Source organism: Acanthaster planci, linkage group LG19 (genome assembly GCF_054643075.1).
Source record: "Acanthaster planci isolate LZ-2023a linkage group LG19, COTS_SCS, whole genome shotgun sequence".
In the NCBI taxonomy this organism is placed as follows: domain Eukaryota; kingdom Metazoa; phylum Echinodermata; class Asteroidea; order Valvatida; family Acanthasteridae; genus Acanthaster; species Acanthaster planci.
In genome coordinates, this window is record NC_141795.1 from 5397776 (window position 1) to 5418325 (window position 20550).

The following is a 20550-nucleotide window of genomic DNA, read 5'->3' on the forward strand; positions in this document are numbered from 1 at the left end:
ACAGTGTTTTAATGTTTCCGCATTCTTGTACATGTATGTAGTAAGAGCCTAGAGGGCGCTTTCAAACAGATCACTGCTAATGTTTCCACTTTTTGGACCCAATTCCACTTGTTCCTCAAAAAAGAGATGTTCGTACAGGTATATAACAACAGAGTGGATTCGAACATCGAAAGGAGAATTAGGTCTGTAGTATTCAGTACTCAGTGAATGTGAATCATGTTTGCTTATTGTAAAGAATGACAGCATTGAAATAAATGTTTCATCTTACAACCTATAACCACTAGCACTCTTTGAAGCCTTGGAATGTAGTCCCTACTCGACAAGCGTTGCTTTTTAGGGACTATCCTCCACCCTAGGCCTTACATATGAACCTACATATGAAATATGAATAATGCATAACTACAGGGTGCCGTTTTTCGAAACTAATGGAGCCAGTTTTTTTTTGAAACAACGTTCGACCAAGCCGCGTGCCACCGTTTTCGCGTAAACATTATTTTGTCGTCGTCGTCAGAGGGCGCAGTTTAATGTACCAAGCGTACAAAAATGGCGGCGAGCAAAAGCACGAACACGTACAATCGTCAAAATTGGGAGGAAGCAGTAAGCGTTATTTTCAGTAGTTATGCCATTTTCATGGTAGTAATCAGCAGTAGCTATGTTAACATTTATCTATTTTGGCACAGTCTGTAGCATTTGTTTATGTAATGTTGATGATTTGCGTACGGTAGCGTACGCCATGCGATGGCATAAGCCGTGCCATGCATGCATGGATGGGTGATTTTGCACGTTAGAAAGGCATCGTGGGAAAGAACATCACCCGTGTAATATAGCCTATAGGGCTAGGCCCTAAGGCTTCATGTACATGCTATCGATCATGATCATGCCTAGTCAGCTAGCACTCGACATGCTCAAAGACTACAAAGTTCATTCGCACGTTTTAGCGAAGCATGACCAGGTGACGGCCCATTACTAACGTCACAGCTGTAAATATCTTCCCTCGCTTGACACTAGGTCTTTTGTTGGATCACCAAGTTCTAAAAATATAAAATTTTAATAACAACTCTCCTCAGTCAGATTTGTTTTGGCAAGCTGACATGGCTGAATTGTGAATGGACAGGATGGAATTCTGTTTAAACATGTCAGATAAAAAGGAGGAGTAATTGCAGAATACCCCACCACTCTGAAAATGACCCCTGGAATGACTGGTTACTCGGGTACAAGGTTAAAATGAAAACTTAACTCAATTACCACTGACATGACTGATGGGATGAAGTGGACATGGTGAAGTTTGTCATGTTTGTGGCAAGTAGGGATGTGGCGGCAGGATCCAGAATTAACTTTTGTCAAGAAAAAAGTTGGAGTCCAAAGTAAACAGTTTCCTTCTTATTCCTCCATCACGTCTATGGTTTAGCAGTCATATCGGTAATTCTGAAAGGTCTCAGATTGTACCCAGAGTACTACAACTTCAAAATCCTGGCTCCTACATGTGCAAAATGTTAGCAGTAGAAACCTCAGGCATGTCAGGTACCAGTTCTCTTGTGTCAGGTTGCTGTAAGTATCTTGGAGCACTCCAACCTAACATGAGAAGTAAACCAACACTATCACTGTCTTTTGGGTGAATGGCATATAATCATCTTAATCTTATCCTGCTTATTGTCTGAAACATGAGATCTAGAGCAAGGAATGTTGTGGCTTCGTTGATGTTGCAAAGCTGTGAGATGAACCTAATAAATATCTGCTCCGAGCAGGAACAAAAAAGGGCCTGTTTTGAAATGAAATTGATGGTATGCACTTACCGCATGGGGGTACAAGCTTATGCGCGCTGAGTATGTACAATGAATTTAGTCTGGAATATATGGCCTTCGTATGCAAGCCAAACAAGTGCAAGAACCCGGTTGGAAAACGTAGTTTCGTCTGTTTTTCTCTCGCTGGTGACGGTGCACTTCAGCTCAGGGTGGACTGTACAAGTAAAATGCAGTTGTCAAATGTTTGATTTGATTATTAAATCTTTCATCAAATCTGTTTCCCCATCTATGATAGGACTTCCCGATTCTATGCCAGACATGCCTAGGAGATAACCCCTACATTCGCATGGTAAGACATTTTCTGATGCATTTATTTTAACTATTCTGAATCCAACAAGCATATATGCGTGATTTCATTGGTCCCTAGGGACTTAGGGTAACCAAATAGCTGTAAAGTTTATTACATGTAGTACATGTAAATAGATGACATGATAGTTTAATAAAAGCAAACTATCCCTCTGCATGTGGATGCATTGACTTGTGCCCACTTTCTCCTGTGTGTATGATGTCTGTAGTGTGAACAATAACCCCCTTTTGAGCAGATATGTACTCCATGGAATAGTTCATTGTGGTACTCATGAATCCATTGCACTATGGCAGTTACAATCCAAGTGTGTCATGGATAGTGTACTTTCTTACTCTTTGTTGCCATTTTGCTTGGAGCCTTTCTGCACAAAAACTGTGCAATAAAACTAACCACAGATGCTTTGCACTGAACCAAATCAACATGTCACATCTTGAAGAAAGTTGAACTTGTGGGGTTGTACTTTTCCCTCTTCAATATACTTGAAATACAGGCTTCAAATTCAGAGAGGTTGATGAATTCATTCAAGTACTGTCTGCCCGTGCTGCTTAATACTTCTTTTGTTTTGTGACTTTTGTTAGACCAAAGAAAAGTTTGGCCGTGAATGCAAGATTTGTGATCGACCTTTCACCATCTTCCGCTGGTGTCCTGGTGCTCGTATGCGATTCAAGAAGACAGAAATTTGCCAGACATGCAGTAAGATCAAGAATGTCTGCCAAACATGTTTGCTGGATCTTGAATATGGTAAGGTTTCAATGACGCCCTCACTAGACTAGAACCAACATTGTACTTCACACATAAAGAAACTCAATAAATCCTTAGGTGCTATCGGTTAACCTGCGATCCTCAGCTCTTGATATGAATTAGTTGTCACTTCAGCTAACCATAGTCTGTTGCCATAATGCTTGAAGTGGATTTTTTTCCTATTTGAACTACCTATAAATTACACACGTTCAAATTTTATCTTTGATTGCAGGACTTCCCATTCAAGTCAGAGATGCTGCATTGAACATCAAAGATGAAATGCCTAAGTCAGAAGTAAACAAGGAGTACTACTCACAGAATATCGAGAGACAGGTACATGTACAAGCCATCCAAGTTATTTACATTTAGCCAGGCAGTAACCTGTCAAGACATTTCCAAAGTAACGAAATTCACGAGGGCGTGCATTGGTGATTTTCCCGCTGTATACAATGACAGCAGTGCTTTCTGCTACATGGCATCTAAACTTGGTATCTTCATACAGGCATTGGAACACTTCGTCCTCATAGAACTCACAGTTGATCATCTTACTTGGGTTGTACTCACTGCCTTGTTCATTTAGCTGATGGCTAATATTTTTCATAAAATGGTGAGAAGAAACTGCGCAACATTATGGGTAGCCAAGTATTGAGATGAAAGCTTACACATGCTGTGCATACATCATTAGTCACACCATAGAGTTGTTTCATGCTCATGTGCATGTATTACTTCCCAGTGCAGCTTTTGACATGGAAGTGGTGGCCTTGGGTGACTGGTTAAAGTCTACTTAAGGAGAGCTCAAAGGAATATAGCTGTCACTAGTACCCATTAAGAAGGCCAAAATGAACTCCAAACAATGCATAATGGTGATTTGGAATAAGAGCTCTAGGTGGAGGACTGGAACACAACTCTGTCTTCAAGAACAGTTGTACAGGGTCTTATTTTTCTCCTTCCTAGATTGCCAATATTGATGGGGTGCAAGCAGCGGGTGCAGTTGGCAAGGCACAAGCCCCTAGTGATCTTCTCATGAAGCTGGCTAGAACTACTCCCTACTACAAACGCAACAGACCCCACATCTGTTCTTTCTGGGTCAAAGGTGAATGCCGACGAGGAGAAGAGTGTCCATACAGGTATACTAATTACATCTTCATTCCATAAATTTCTGACCCCATAGCCTTGTCTTTGTCCCTGTGTAATCCAATGTGAGCCAACAGTATTGGCTTCATTTCAGTGTAGATGTCTTACTTGGAAACATAGCAGTGAGTGTGGTAATAAATCTAATTTCAAATGTTGAATGATGGTACAAGTGAATCACGTGAAAAACCATGTCAGATCTTGTTTTTCCATATGTTTGTTAGACATGAGAGACCAACAGATCCAGATGATCCACTAGCAGATCAGAACATCAAAGATCGTTTCTATGGCACAAATGATCCTGTTGCTGAGAAGTTAATGCGGCGCGCTGATACCATGCCCAAGCTAGAACCTCCTGATGACAAGACGGTGACTACACTTTATGTGGGTGGCCTAGGGGATAAAGTCACAGAAGAAAATCTAAGGTAAAGCCATCATTGATGATAGAGCATACAAAGACAAAGAATTTGTTAGTGCATGACTTGTTTTTGTGAATCAGAAGCTTGTTATCCGCTTTGAGCGGGAACAAAAGCATGCTGAGTATGCGCAACAAATTTACTCTAGAATGTCAGGTTTTTGTGTGCACGCTGAACACGTGCAGGAACCGGCTTGTAAACCTTGGTAGCAGTCTCTTTCTTTTGCCGGTGAGGGTACACTTTGACGCAGGGCAGATTACACGAACATGTGGCTGTAAATAACATTGCATCTCAGTATCTTTTTTCAGATGTTCCATGAGATTGCAATGTACAGGAGTGCTGTAGAATGTGTAGTGAGAGCAAGTGATTTATATTCCATTGGTATTCAGGTAGAGTTATTCAAGTGAATTTTTATTTCATTGTTTTTTTCTGTTTAGGAATCACTTTTATCAGTTTGGAGAGATTCGGTCTATTAATGTTGTCCAGAAGCAGCAGTGCGCCTTTGTAACATTCACAACTCGCGCTGCTGCTGAACAGGCTGCTGAAAAATCCTTCCAGAAACTGATTCTGAAAGGTCGGAGGTTAAATGTCAAGTGGGGGAAGTCCCAAGGTCAGCAAGGTGTTGCTGTCAAGAACATAGAAGGGGGCAAAGAGCCACAGTATGAACCAGTGCCTGGATTACCAGGGGGTGAGTACAAACCAGGGCAGTGCAGTGCAATCAAGTTTTAAAGAGCCATCTTTTGCTGGATTCTCTGTTTTTTTAGAACACAAGGGCAAAGAGACGGTTGTTTCATGCATAGTCTGATCCCCTTCATTCAGTTTCTACTCTGGCGTAAAATAATGGAATTCCTACTACATCTGTGGGAAAAATGAGTGATTGGATGCCACCCCAAGAATATAAAAATTTAGTAGCATTTTCAGCACATGTATATTCATTGGGGTCAAAGTCATGCATAAATGACAGATTGTTGAAATGTTGGAAATGGTTCTAACAAGCACTGGGAATGTGCAGGTAGAGAAGTTTGTTTTCCCTCAAGAAATTAACTGTAATAATCAACTACAGTGTAATAAGTACAGAGAGCAACAAACATTGTGTAATAGATCCTTTGGACAAGAGGGTACCACATATTGCCAGTGATTTGGCATGTAACACGTGTATAGTCTAAATCTTCACGTCATGCTGTGTTTGCAGCTCTGCCAATGCCACCCATGCCAGCTGACGGATCACAACCAAGTAATTTCTTCAATCTTGACCAGGATGATTCCCAGCTACCCCCATTGCCAGGAGGCCCTGTAGGACCCATGGGTCCCCTAGGGGGTCCCCCTGGGAGATTAACAAGGGGTCCACCACCTCGTATGATGCATCATCAACAGCCACCACCACCAGGAGGTAGGTACAAGTGTAGTGGCACCTGTACCCCCAGTCAGCTGAACACATGCTCTACAAAGTGACAAATGTTGAATTATGGTCATGAAAACCTACCTGTGAATGAAATCCCGTAGCATGCCAAGGAAATTTAAGGAACATGTTTTCAATCAAGAAGTCCCCGCTGAAAATTCACTCCATGGATTTTAAAAAGAGGTATCATCATCCATGTTAGATGCTGTGGACCGGAATTCTTCAACGTGTTGGAATTTATAAATCTTAAGAAAATGCAGTTTTATTTTTTGACCAGTGAAAACATGCCCGGTGATACAGAATTCATCACTAGCTCAATTCCAAATCCCTTAAATCAGAATTTTATGTGTAGATGTATGGGAAGGGCAGAAGGATGATAGTAGAAATTTCTGTCATAAATTGAAATTCATTCCATGCTTTGCTCTTTTTTTGCAGCTTTTGATTTCCCTCCCCCAGGCTTCCCTGCACTACCTGGTTACCGTGGTCCACCTCCATTCCATCCTGGAGCGCGTCCCCCACCTCCAGGGGTAAGGCCACCACCCCCGGGGGTCAGACCTCCTCCCCCTGGGATCAGACCACCAATGGGACTGCCTCCCCCTGGGCAAGCTGTTCATTACCCGTCACAAGACCCTCAGCGGATGGGCACAGGAACCACCCAAGAGTAGGTGCTAACAATCAGTACCAGATCGGGGCAAGTTGTTGATCTTGTAGAAATGAACACGTACAGCACTGAATTCCAAGAGACGGTTAGCTTTTCAACATTTTTTCTGTGCATGCTGAAAGCTTGGAATGTCACTGAAAGGCAGTGCTGTGGTTCAGGTTTTTTGGCAAGTCACGTGTACTTAAAGTGTGCATATTTTCATATCTATAGACTAATCCGATAAGACGCCCTAAATGTGGTGGCAGCGCACTCACGCACATTTTTCAGCTTGACACGTGTGTGCCTTCGGCAAATCACAACACCCTGTTGGTCGAAGAGGCATATAACCCGCGCTTACCGCCTGTCCACGAGTGTTGTGCTACCGCAGTAATGGCTTCTAATTCTGGCGGTCGAATTACACTATAAAAGTCAGTAACAAAATTCCTCACACCGGTTCATCCTGATGTCACTAAAGTCAAACTTGTATTTACTGATATGCAGTTACACTTAAACACGTAATTGTATTGGAGGTAAAATTACTTTTTAAGAGTTTTTGTCAGTAGTTTGCCCTGTGTTTTTTGTAGTTGTAATCAGTTTTAAAAATCGTTTTGGATTTGGGAGTAATTAATTTTGAAAAAGAACAGATTCATGTGTATGGACCCTGTTTTAAAACGCTGTCCAATGCCACAAAAAATGGCAGTGGCGGGACTGAGGACAGTTTAACAACCATCAAGTAACTACTGACTGGAACTGAAGTGTTTGGAATTACATGTACCTTCATGTTTTATTTAATCAGTGGACAAAGTAAATTGAACAGCTGTCACATGCCGTGTTTATGTAATTTTAAAATCCTTTGTTAGTTTACAAGCATGGAATACCACTTAATGTCACTTGTCTAAATTCACAGTAACTGATTGATTTACATCTTCACAGAATTAATTTCACCATGCCAAGATTTGCTTTCAAATCAATCAAAGCAAAAAGGTTGAGAAAAATGTTTTCACTATTTCTGGTAGGGAATGTTTAAAGGAAACCTCTTATAACTTTAATTTTTGTTTCTGCTCACTTCAAAGATTGTAATTATGACTTTTGTACAGCAAAAATTTCATAAAGTTGTAACTTGAGGCTAACTGCTGTTGCCATAGTTACTGAAATTTACTTGTGACATGCTCAGAATGATGCAAACAAGACACACAGCCCTCTAGCTCTGTTACCTGTCATTCCAAGAATTCTTTTTTTGTAAAGAATGATCTCTGATATTAATACATCTTTGAAACTGAATTCAAAAATATTCAGTGCAATTGTCCAAGCTGTCACGAGGTGAAACATTGACATCATTAACAAAAAAACAAATTGTTAACAGGGTCTGCAAGACAAACAACCATATATTCACTAAAATATTCACTAAAAGAGCTACTTTCTGGTATTTCCAAACTGAATACTCCATGTATTTCATAAGTTAATGCAGGGCTTAGCTTTGCAGAGATGAAATTTTGCAATACGTGTCTGTGGCTCAATACTGTTGTAAGGGGATATCCCCCAAACTAACTGAGAAATCAATAGCTCTTGTAATGCAGAAAATAACAAGAGACAGAAAAATAGTTCTCATTGTAAGATGTTTGGATAAACTGTTCAACATTAACTGCATTTCACTTTAATGAAATAAACCGTTAACATGGAATCTGGAACCACTATTAACTTTTTTGTGATGTACAATGTTTGCTATTACGTAAACGAGCACAGCAAATGGGATAACTTCTTAAACAGGAAATAATCCTAAGCCAATTTTTTTCATATTAAGTATTAGAAAGAAAAATATCACAAAATTTCAGACTACAGTGCGCAAATAAAAGATACGCTAGCATGATCAGGACTACACCATGTATTATGTACACAACAAAGATTCAACTAACAAATGTAAAAATTCAAACTGGCAGAACAAATGGCTTCATTCTTGACGTCTTCATGTTCTGGTTTTCTCACTCAGATTTTGTTTAGAATCCCTGGTTAAATCCAGACCCTCCAGAACCCCCAGAGTAGAAAGAACTGGAGCTCCCACCTCCCTGGTTCCCTGCAAACAAAATAATCTCATTGGTTCATATAATTCATTCCTAAGAATTGGCCTTGAATTTAGTAATACTTAGGGCAAAGCCACTTTGGCCTTGAATTACGTAAAATTATAGAGGAAAACCATGGCCAGTGGGTAGGGAACAAAGGCCAAATAATATCTGCAGTTGAGGAGTGAATGCTGAATGCAAAAAGTAATAAATATCTGAATCCCTGTAGTACATCTGCACTGGGTGAGGGTCTTACCAGAAAAGCAAATCAAATTTGTTGCATTGCTTGCCTGACTTTTCCGGTTTGGGCTGCCAGCTATAATCTCTCCTGCATGGCAGTTTTGATTTTCTGCTTTTTGTTGTCACCTCGGAATGCTGGAGTAAATGGGTTATTCATCTTAAAATTGTGACAATCCGAAAACTCATGCATGCTTTTCTTGAATTCCTTGAATATGTACCCAAACATCAGTGGGTATTCTCACCACACGTGCAAGTGCTGAGAAAGAGAAAGTCGATTAGCTTTGCATGTCTGATCTGCTGTGCATTCACCAACTAGACAGTGGGTGAACAAATACAGACATTCATATTTCTGGCGAAAGCATCGCTGCTTGAAGTATCGACACATTCCGAACGAACGTGAAGTGCGTGCAGTAATGTACATATGTACATGTAAGTTGTGGATTAGTACCATGCATTGGGATCGTGAAGCTAGATTCAGGTTGTGTTCATGTCATTTATTTGGCCACGTATGTGTGACTGATTCAGAGACATTTAGGACAACCCATTGGGCTCACATGACATCGAAATACAGTGCCAAATTGTTAAGTCAACTTAAATGGATTGTATTGGCTTTAATGGGCATGTAAAAAGGGCACGACTGCCAAGGTAAATATTAGGCAAGAGAAAACTGGCCATGAAGAGGACGATTATTTTGTGGGGCACGTCTGCCAGTAAGAAGAGCAACGATAGTCACTGGCTGTCATGGTCATCATTCAGTTCAAGCCCTGATCTTACTGACAAACAAGGCTAATAAATTGATTTGTATGTATATTACCTTCCATGCTCCTTTGTCAGCCCAAAGCAGGCATGACATTGCAGGTGCCATGATCCATTCCACAGGGATACTCTCTAAGCACATTCCGTTTTTAGCAGTTTACAAAGGAAATATGCCCCCCCCCCAAATGATTTACTGGACTAGTCACATTTAGGGGTACAAAGAAGAGCTACTTCAATTTCAGAAATGCGGATGAATTCTCACCCTGGAATCCTGTCCCTCCCTGGCTCTCAAAGCTTGTATATCCACTTCCAGATCTCATACCACTTGACTGGTTACCAAAGCCATTACCTTGGTTACCAAATCCACCACCTTGACTTCCGACCTGTGAACTTCCACCTCCGTAACTGCCACCTCCACTTCCTGTGCAAGAATGAGTACATTAACCGCACGATGATAGAAATTAATGACAGAACAAGAGTACATGCATGTATTCTAAATCCAAAGAAATCAAACATTTTCTTTTACCATTTAAAGTTTGACTTCAGAGTGTTTAGTAAAACAATTTTCTATCACTTAATATTCTGTGAGCAATCAACGTGCCTCCCATTCCAGACTGCATCCTTGGCATATCACCATAGCCACCATCTCCATCTTCCCCATCTTCTTCCGAGTTCAAGAAGAGCTCAATGTAACGGTGCATCATATGTTCCTTGTCCTTCCCCATAGCTGCTACAGCATCTCTGTGACGGATGAAGTCAACATCTGCCTCCCCCGACGGTTGACCTTTGCTGTTATATTTGATAACAACTCGGCAGGGAACAGCTGACTTGCCAAACCACTGAACACAATTGGCAAAGAGTTTTATCAGAATACAGAATGTGGTTTAAATTCACAGAACTGTAAGCAGTGTGACTTAATACTTAGGAACTCCTCACTCAGACTAAAGTGTCTCTTTCCAATCTTGCAATCTGCTACAAAGTCCATCCTGCTTTCTATTTGGATTCTTGTAATTTTGGAGGGTGACAATGTATTTGGGCTTTGGAACTGAGGTGTTTACAGCAAATACGAATGTTCTTACCTCCAATCTGCTACAAAGTCCATCCTGCTTTCTATTTGGATTCTTGTAATTTTGGAGGGTGACAATGTATTTGGGCTTTGGAACTGAGGTGTTTACAGCAAATACGAATGTTCTTACCTCCATAATATGCTCCTCTGTAGCACTGAAGGGTAATCCTCTCATATGAATAGAATGACCTGTTTGACTCTGGAAGACTGGTCCCATGCTATCACCTCCTGGTCCACCTAACCCTCCTCCGCTACCACCGTAGCCAAATCCACCACCACCACCACCACCACCACCACCTCCTCTGCCAAAGCCACCTATAACAAACAATCCAATTTGTTTATTGTTTCTTCATGTATTTTCCTGCTTAACAAATGGAACTGCCTTGTAACTACTAACTGAAGAGTGAGAAATCAGAACACATGCCTGGTCAAGAATTTCTTACCTACCTAGATATCGTCATCATCAGATGGTGGCATTTCATTTTGAAATTCCTATCTGAAATGAGGCTATCATGCCTATCGTGCCTTTGCCACGGATGACTTTATCAGACTGGGGTAAGCCTTCACCTACTTACTAAGATTACTCAGATTAACTCTGTTACCCTTACACACATACATCTCAACTCTCACCATGGTTTCTTCCACTCACCTCTCATTCCCATGCCTCTCATTCCCCTCCCCCGTCGATTCATCATCCCGCCTATTCCAAAACTGCTACCACCGCTGCCACCACCAAATCCATAGTTGTCCACGCCGTAGAAGTTATCCTCATATCCACCCCCAAAACCTGCCAAAGTAATGAATTGCAGACCCACACTTAGCAGAGTTTGAGGTTGGCATTTTGAAGAGTCATAATCATGTAACTTGTGTAATTCTGCTGTCGACTTTTCACTTTATATCCTTGAGCAGGGTTTGCTTCAACTCAAACAGTCAAGTGCTACACAAACAGGTCTCTACTCTCTAGCCTATCTGGCAAAATTAATTTTCTAGAGAATTTTCTGGACTATTTAAAGCTGGCTTACAACTCCTAAATGGCTTACCATCAAATCTGTAGCGTCGTTCAAAACCTGAACTGGATGGCCCCCTACCTCTGCCACCAAACATAGCCCCACCTCCATAGCGATCATAGGGACCAGGTCTCTGGAAGGCACGAGCAAACTTGTTGGCATTCACAACTCGACGAATTTCATCCATACTACTATGGAAGATTTCCACATATCTAGGGACATAACCGGGAAAGTGATATGTTCATTCATGGATCATATACACTGCAATTTACCCTTCCTGACGATTAGATAATTTTGGGTGAAGTGTCTGCCCCCAAAAAATGAAGGATGGGGGTTTGAATCCACCAGAGGCCCATCTGGCTCACTTTCAAGTCAGGAAGGGCACTTTAATACATATCTAAAAACTGTTCACATAATAAGGGTAAAAATGCCTTAAATTTAAACATAAAAGGGAAAGTACATGTAGGTCTGAATAATTTTCCCTAAGAAAGTCCTAAGTGTGGAAGACCAGATGCAATCATACGTAGCAAAAATGTTATATCATTTCTCAATACCATGACACAAACCAACAGGCAACTAGAAATGTTTTATTTTGTCTAAGAAACAAAAAATATGTGGACAAGAAGTCAATGATTTTTTATCTGTTGTTTAAATGAACGAATTGATCATTTGGAAGTTTCAGTAATTTATCTGCTACTCCAAAGAACTATATTTCTTCACTGCAGGAACAGCACTTTGTGACACTGAAACTAAAAAATCGTACATTAAATACAGAAAAGTTAGTCCCTTAAAAGACAAAAACCAAACAAATTGCCACAAATTAGGCTGCAGCAACAATGAAACTGCAAAAACTCAAATGTATGTGCATGTAAAATACCCTGGAATGACACTTCGCTTTAGGAAACCGGAACACTTTGGAAATAACTGAATTTACAAGTAAATAATTCATTTCTTGTTACTGCCTTTTCCACCCTGGAACCAGTTGGCAAACTTGCATGTATATTTTATGTGTGTGATTGACAAGAGCACATAGGTTTTCGGTATATGGTGCCTTGTGGAAACCCAGGAGAATGGGTTGAATAGGTCTCCGCAAGGAATTTCTAAAGGTGTACACATGTAGGTCTCCACAAGGATTTCATGAAACTGATATTTGGAAATCGCTCAAAAGGGAGAATTTTTTAATACCTAAGAATCAGTTGCAAAGTGTTTCATATGAGGGACTTTCGGTCCAAACTTGTGCCCAGGAGAGTGATTCATATTGAAATGGGAGCATTTCGAAACCTCATTTCACACGCGACTGTGTTAGTACTGGAGAACAAAGCCATGTCTCCACAAGGATAGGAATTTTGGAATTTCATTGCTAGGGTGTGTGTTGATAATGTCGATAGGGTGTGTGTTGATGTCATTGCGATTGTGTGTGTTGATATAAAAACCATGTATACATCTACCTAAGGATATAACATCTACGTAAGTATGTAACTAAACCGATTAAACGTATGAATACTATTATTTGAAACTGAGATAAAAAACAAAGAAAAATAAATGAAAGTCAAAACTAGACAACAAAAGACAGACAATACAAAAGAGACACACAATACACAGAAGAGGGAGAACCAAACACATTCTTATAGTAATTACATCACTTCCTGGTATATGTTTAAGTCAAATGATGACTTGAATGCAAATGTGCCGATTATGAAATTCAAAGATAATTTGCATAATAATCATGTGCATGTGCATTACAAGTATATTTCCATGAAGCAGGAAGTAGTTGTGTAAGCTATTTTTGGGACACAACCCTTCCATCCAAATCATGCTGTCAGCATATTATCTTTCTCTTTGATGATGGTTTCAAGTCACCCCTGAAGGCAGAAAGTACCAAACAGACAAAATATTCAAAGTAAAAGAGGTAACTCGCACAGCTTTTGATCAAACACATCTAGTAGGGCAGTAAGTTGAAACCTTTAAACAATACATTTCTTCCGTTTTTCTTACGAAGAAATTCCTATTAGAAACATTTCCTAATTCATCGTAATAGGACAGGATATATACATGCACATGGGACAGGAAATATGTCCAGACAGTGTTTACTTTGTATATATTTTTGTTAAATGTCTATTTTAGGCTCTGACATTGGAACTGTTTCATCATATTTTTTCAGGTTGAACATCTGCTTTTTGTACACTATTTCAAACAGATACCAGGAACTGACATACTTCTACAGAAGCCAACAAAACCAGTAGCAGGAAACCGGAAGACCAACCATGTGACCTTAAAATAAACCGCAAGAAAAGTACTGATATTTCAAATCAGTTAAAATTGGGTCAAAATTGAACTTGAAAAGAGCTAATACAGAGACCCAAGAGAGCTATGTAAGCACACACAATAGTGAATACATTATAACGGTAGCTACCCCACCGCTATTCCAATCCCCACCTGTGCCCCAGTTTATGCATATGTTTTTGCAAAGCCTTCTCTGCCAGCTCCTTTGATGCAAATTGCACAAAGGCATCCCCGGTACACTTCCCCTCCTGGTCTGTAGGCAGTGTTATCCCATTCGCCACAATCTCCAACCCTGTAGGGAGCCACCATGTACCCCCGTCGCCCGATACCACCCGGATGACACACCCCGGCCAGCAAGTAGATACCCATGTTGGGGGGGCAAACCACCCAGCCAATCACCCAGTCCATAAGGTACCCATACGGGAAAGGAGACAAAAATAAGAGGAAAAAGATAGGAGGCAATTGGTCAATACTTTGACAACCTGTAGGATGAAAGGCATTCACATTAAATCAAAACCCCAGACATGAACTTATTTTGCATAAAATCCACACTGTTCATCATCAAATAATGTCATGAAATTATTAAACGTCATGATGACTTCATCAAAATGCAAAATATTTAAACACTCTGCTTTGCCGAGTTTGATCACATTTGTGTCATAGCTTTTGTATGAGCGATGAACCGTGGTGGAAGATACAGAACATAAATGGACATCAAGGGGAGTGTGTGTTTGCTATGCACCAATGCCACTGGGGAGTATTCAGACAAATTCTACTATTCGAAGTGCACTGTCAGTCAATGCACAATTAATGCTTTGAATGTGGCAATGAGGATACGGACACCAGCAACTATTTCATAGGATGTGACTACATGTACACACAAAGTCTTATCAAAACCAAAATGCAGAGCTACAACAGTTTAGATCAAGGTGAAGCCAAGAAGCTTATGAACTGACTTTACTGAAAAGGTGCTCATGTGACGGGAGTGTAAATCTCTAATTAACATAATCTTTTATAAGAGATCAACCCATTTCAGAAAATTATGAAGTGATGCACATCAGGGTTTTCTTCCCCATCCAAAATCTGTGATTTCTGAAAACTGATGCAACAGGAACTCCTGATATGTCCATTATGTTTTGAGTGTCAAAGACTACATGTGTCCTTCTTTTGGCAAGTTCAGGTCACTTTCAGCATTGCTAAAACAATGCAGGGAGAATCCCAGACCAAAAGAAGGCCACAAGATCTGAGCAGTGAACAGGAGAAGGTGGCATACATACAATGGTTGAGTTGTCAAAGTGTTTAATAATAGTCGACTCTCGTTATTACGAAATGGGCTACAACAAAATGCTGGTTATAACAAACACAAGCCAGTGGTCCCGGCAAAAACATGCACATTTCTATAGAGAAAAAAAATCTGTTACAGTGAAATCGAATTGTACGAAATTTCTGTTGCAACGAATGGTTTTCGCGACTCCGTTGCGTGAAAAACCATTGTTGACGACCCATCTATAACGAACCTTTGCGAATCTCGGTGGTGAAAACACGTACACAGTGCATCACACTGGTTCCCGCTGGGCCAAACCAATGCCAAAGAAGGCATGAGGGAAATGCGGCAACCAGTCCAAGTACAGTTCCTGCCAAAAAGGGTCGCGAACGTTCCACTACATGTACATGTACATTGTATACGAATGCAGCAGTTGCAAGTCGGAAAAACACTGGCGTCACAAATTTTTCAGTAGTTTCATTCACAAAAATTTATCTCATGTCTATGTTTGTGTTTTCTGTGTTAACCCTCCTATGCCAAAGTCACCATGTGTTTACGTGTATGACCATACATGTATACACGTGCATGCATGTACATGGCATTGTACAACAATGCACCAAAGCCACTGCACTGCATTCTGCCTACAACAAATTTCGGATACAACGAACGTTTCTACGTGGTCCCGGGGAGTTCGTTATAACGAGAGTCGACTGAACATGTTTATACTGCCTCCCTTATGCAATTTCCAAGAGTTTGTAACAGTGACTATGACCCTGTTTTCCAAAATGTAAACTGATCCATTCTGTTGAAAAGAAGTCCATGAATGCTTACTAACAAAAATTTTCTGTCATGTCTGCATATAATACATTATCATCAGCCTCTAAAGCTGCAACAGCCAAGTACCTGGCTATTATGATTGTACTCTGAAATCCAAACCAGGCTTGCAATTCTAGCCTTGACAATAATGCTTAACATAGTCATAACTTCTCTGCTATGGTCATCACAGATTTTCTTTTTAGCAATCTATTCTGTTATGGGTGCCACATAACAGAAAGATTTTGAGTCTTTTTGACACTGAAAACATGAGGAAGAGGTTAAGGCCTTCAAGACATCCCTAAGTACTTCAATTTGTAATTTGTTCTGTCTTCATGAAGATTTCAGCATGACTATGGGTGAAATAACAAATCACTTCTGTAACCAGAAGTTACCAACATACCATTAAAGAACTGCATGACTTCTTCCTTAGAGCACTCATAGGGGATGCCTCTCATACGAATACAGGCATCATTATCCTGAAAGGAGGCTGCACCACTTCGCTTCATCACCCATTCCCTCTCCTCGACCTTAGATCGGAACACTGTGAAATCCCACAGGAAAAGAGTTCAAATTCAATTGTGAAACACTATTGCAAAACTAAATGGGAAACTTCTTAATACTGTTGCTTATAAAACAAAGTAAACTATTTGAGATATTCAAAAATGAACGGTCATAAAATGGGCAGTTTTGACAAATCAGTATTATTGACTTAAACTCTGTGCATTCATTAACCACTTCGTGCCGGGGTATTTTTCAACGTTGATGATGCTAGGGCGGCATGGCTATCATTTTTTCTGTTTTCAAAATCCTTCAACAATTCATCATTCCATTTAACAGTCGTTTATAGCCACACGAAGTAATCTTCAGGCACTACTCTAAGTTGACAGGTGACCTTCATTGACGCCTGAATATTTCAGCCAGGCCTGCAGCCTTGTAAACAGAGCCCAGATTGTGCGGTGTTATGCAACTGTCTTTTGTTCACGAACCTGGCTCAGTGCACTGCTGACCTCTTTTCAATAGGGGCCAGATTAGCGTGCAGCGGTGCTGTGTGGCTCAGCGCTGCGGTGGTGGAGCGCTTTTGTCCCCCGTGGTAATCCGCTTGCTCTCAATGCCCCAAACCCTAGTATACGGGTTTCAAAACAACGCAGGATTATCACCACTTTTGAGAGTGAAAAATACCGGTAATGCCCAGCAGCCTGGTCTTTTGTTCGGAGTATGGTCTTTTGTTACAGGGCCCTATTTCTTTTGTCCGAGTTCGGAGACCCCGGCCACACATATAAACCATACGGCTCCGATTTCGGAGTCCCCGGCTGGTAGTGGTTAAAAACATCAATTTAGATAATCTCCTCATGAATCGATATCTGTACCTTCAATGTATCGTGATCCAATTTCTTTTTTGTGTTTTGTCATGGCCTGTTCAAAGTCCTCTTCTGTTTCAAACTCAACAAAGCATTCTCCGCTAGGCCTGCCGTTCTTGTTGAACGTGAAGTGGATTCCATCCTTACCACCTAAAATGTTACACCCTTGGAATAAAAGCAAAAACCATGACGGCATCAGACTATCTTGTGTGTGATCCATGGGATACATGTAAGTGTACAAATGGTGGTGATATTTCTGTAAAAATGCCAAAGTGTAATATATTTGAGCATTCCCTTGTACAAGAAGCAACCCAATTTTTTTCTGTGGTTTTCACTTCTGGGTTGTGTCATGAAATAAGTCTGCAGTGCTGGATATTTCCGTCTATGTCACTGCATGAAAAATGTACAGCTGCAATGACAACACCAAGCAAATCAAGAACTGAGTCAGAGCTTAAATCTTTTGATGGACATTCAAGTTGTCACAAATATCTTGGAGTTGGGACTGCAATGGAAATCAGTTTTTACAACTTTTTTGCATCATCCCTGCTCTTTCCACAAATTTTTGTATAGTCTTGATTTATTTTTATTGGGATCTACTTATTATTAATGCATTTATACACACATTTATTCTTTCTGCTATTACATGTATGTTATTGTATGTTGCAAGGCAAATAAATCATATCAGTAAAAAAATGATCAGTTGTATGGTTATTAGACTTTCACAAGTGTTTGGGTTTGAATTTTGTTTGTCATTTTGACATCTATGCAGTAGTGATTTGGGATGGAATGCAATAGCTACAATGCTACATATAATACAGGTTAACCTCACTCTGACATACCATCAAAGAATTTCATGACTTCATGGTGGGTGCATGACCACGGGAGACCCCTGGCCCTGACCACAAAGCCATCTGATTCTTCTGTTCCTGGCGCAACACTCATGACGAATGGCGATGCTCTAACTGTAACTGGAACATCATGGAAATTATACCATTAAGCACTCCCACTAATTACCGTCAACATGCACAGTACCGTCAACAAACCATCAACATGCCTATAGAAGGCAAAATTAAGCCTGTTTGATATTCACTTCTTTTATATCGCAATATCATGAAAAAATATCGCAATATCCGATATTATCGTGATGACGTCATTTTCCATTCATAAAATAAACGCGACTGACATCACTACTATGTCTTGAGAGCCACGTTAAAAATGACGTATACGTATTATCTCTATAATATTTAAAACTCTATTGCTGGTGGAAAGAAACTTTTAACATTGAAATTGTGGACATTAAATTATCAAATCATATCATGGCACCGCATGGAAAAACCCATTTTCATGCACATATTAGCGGTAAAGTTTGCTCAATAAGGCAACCCCCAAAATGGACAGAGCACATGCATGTTACTAGAGGGGCTACTGGTATTGATGCCCTCATCTCATTTCTAAGTCAGCATTTCTAAGTTGTCATTCATTTCTCATAAGTCAGCATGTTTCACTCAGTCCCTTTTCTATAAGACCACAAAAAATTCATAGTATAAGTCAGCATTAAATAAATCGCATTTTGGTATCGGTTTCCTTCAAAGTGGTTGCCAAGAAGCGTCAAGTGACAAGCACCACACTGCTTGATTGATGTCTGCTTATCAACAGCACGTGGCTGAGCACATCAATACCAGTGACTCCTCTAGTGTTACACACATGCGTTCTGTCCATTTGGGGGGTCGCCATATTGAACTACATGTAACTTAACCATGATCTCATGTCCCAAGCGAGAGAGCCGACTTAGCCGGCGTTTACAGTACAATACATTACACGTGCGTACAGTCTGTTGGTTTGGTTCTGCCCCCTAATACTTGTAAGACCCTTGCAGCATGGTTTTGGCTAGCCCCACTAGTGTGGCACGGACTCTCACTCCTGCTCCATCCTTAGCCACACATCCATATATGCAATTTCGTGTTGACGTACTGAAAATTTTCGGCGCACCCACTTATTATCGTGGGCGCAATTTCTTTTGTACACAGAGATGATCCTTAGCCTCTCCGCTTTCTTAGTGCCATTTATTGAATGATTTCACTCACGTTGTTCTGGTATTTTCCAGTCTTTTTGCCTTCACCCATTCAATCTCACTGGCTCGCTCTCACAGTTGCCATCTTTAAAATAAGGTTGTGGGGCAGGGTTTGGGCCTGGTTTGTTTTGGTACTCAGTATAAAGGTATGTAAGCTATCTTAGTTGGGGGAAATGGAGCAGCATTTCTATGGGTGCACAACCAGAATAAGATCCTTGTTCATGCCCTGTTAAATGTCATGCACATGCAGTGCCTATATGGCGAAAAAGGCTCATTTTCTTTGGGGTTTGTGGGAACGGGGCGGACGTCTGACCCTACAGTTCTGGGGTAAGGGTAGGGGTCTAAGAATGAAGCGCCATAGCTACCTGTAGGCCTAGGCTTAGTTTAGATGAACAGTGCCAAGTGTGAGATGTATAAACCTTCTCGTCACACTGCAACTGTAAGAATGATTTTGCACAATAGTATACATGTAAAGGCATCTTGGGAAGGAAACAAGGGGCAAACTTTGACCCTTTTCGGTTTCCCTACCCACAATGCCTTGCCACAGTTGTGCAAAATCAGCCATGTAGTACTATTAGACCTAAAAATTAGCTTAGGCCTAGTAATAGTCACATGATTGATACTATAGGCCTACTCTAGTCCTACTACTACTAGTACTTTTGTACTACTAAGTAGTACTAGTAGTACGATTTTAGGCCTATTCATGTCTATAAACTTAGATAAGGTTGAGAAACATGAGAAATCTCCTATAGGAATTAGCACTACAGTAGGGATGTTCCAACTATAGTTGGGACAAGTGTGGGACAGACGCTTGTTGGGGTGTAACAAAACCATGCAAAAATCAAGAGAATGGATGTCCGGAAACTGGACTAAGAGTAAGACAACGACTCAAAGTGGCACAGGCTATTGTCAGCATGTGCCGGGTCGTGTGACATGTTAAACGCTTTGTTTATTAACAAATCAAAAAAATACCCAACGAAATCAAACATTTTACTTTATGAATCTCACTTATAATAGGCTTTACACCATAAAGTCACAAGAACCTTACAAATTCCCTTCAAAACAGGCGACGCAACAGTCAGCAGTCTTCGTACCGCATGCATGGAGCTGCCGGGTAGCGGCCCACTACGCACGCGCATTGCCGAGTATGCCACGAAATGTACCGACTATGTCCGATCATGTTCGAGCGATTCCGA

At 40.6% G+C, this 20550-nt stretch overlaps 2 protein-coding genes across 4 annotated transcripts; one reads left to right on the forward strand and one right to left on the reverse strand.

Annotated features, from left to right (window-relative positions):
• Positions 1-512: 512 nt before the first annotated feature.
• LOC110978528 (pre-mRNA-splicing factor RBM22-like) lies at positions 513-8134 on the forward strand. The gene is made up of 9 exons (XM_022233633.2): positions 513-597; positions 2038-2091; positions 2688-2850; positions 3083-3183; positions 3805-3977; positions 4206-4406; positions 4835-5085; positions 5590-5787; positions 6232-8134. Exons 1-9 carry the CDS (start codon positions 544-546, stop codon positions 6459-6461), a joined length of 1425 nt encoding a protein of 474 aa, XP_022089325.2. The 5' UTR covers positions 513-543; the 3' UTR covers positions 6462-8134.
• On the reverse strand, positions 7195-20506 carry LOC110978387 (heterogeneous nuclear ribonucleoprotein H2-like). Of its 3 annotated transcripts, none has more exons than XM_022233391.2 (11): positions 20403-20506; positions 18123-18251; positions 17293-17448; positions 16326-16466; positions 13999-14137; positions 11596-11774; positions 11205-11342; positions 10686-10870; positions 10091-10328; positions 9752-9910; positions 7195-8507 (listed from the first exon to the last, which is right to left on the reverse strand). In XM_022233391.2, exons 1-11 carry the CDS (start codon positions 20491-20493, stop codon positions 8431-8433), a joined length of 1632 nt encoding a protein of 543 aa, XP_022089083.1. In that variant the 5' UTR covers positions 20494-20506; the 3' UTR covers positions 7195-8430. The 3 variants fall into 3 exon arrangements, with proteins under 3 accessions (XP_022089083.1, XP_086985995.1, XP_086985996.1); XM_087129869.1 differs by having other exon boundaries at positions 9752-9906; positions 10087-10328; XM_087129870.1 differs by lacking the exon at positions 7195-8507 and adding an exon at positions 8526-8868.
• Between the last annotated feature and the right edge of the window lie 44 nt (positions 20507-20550).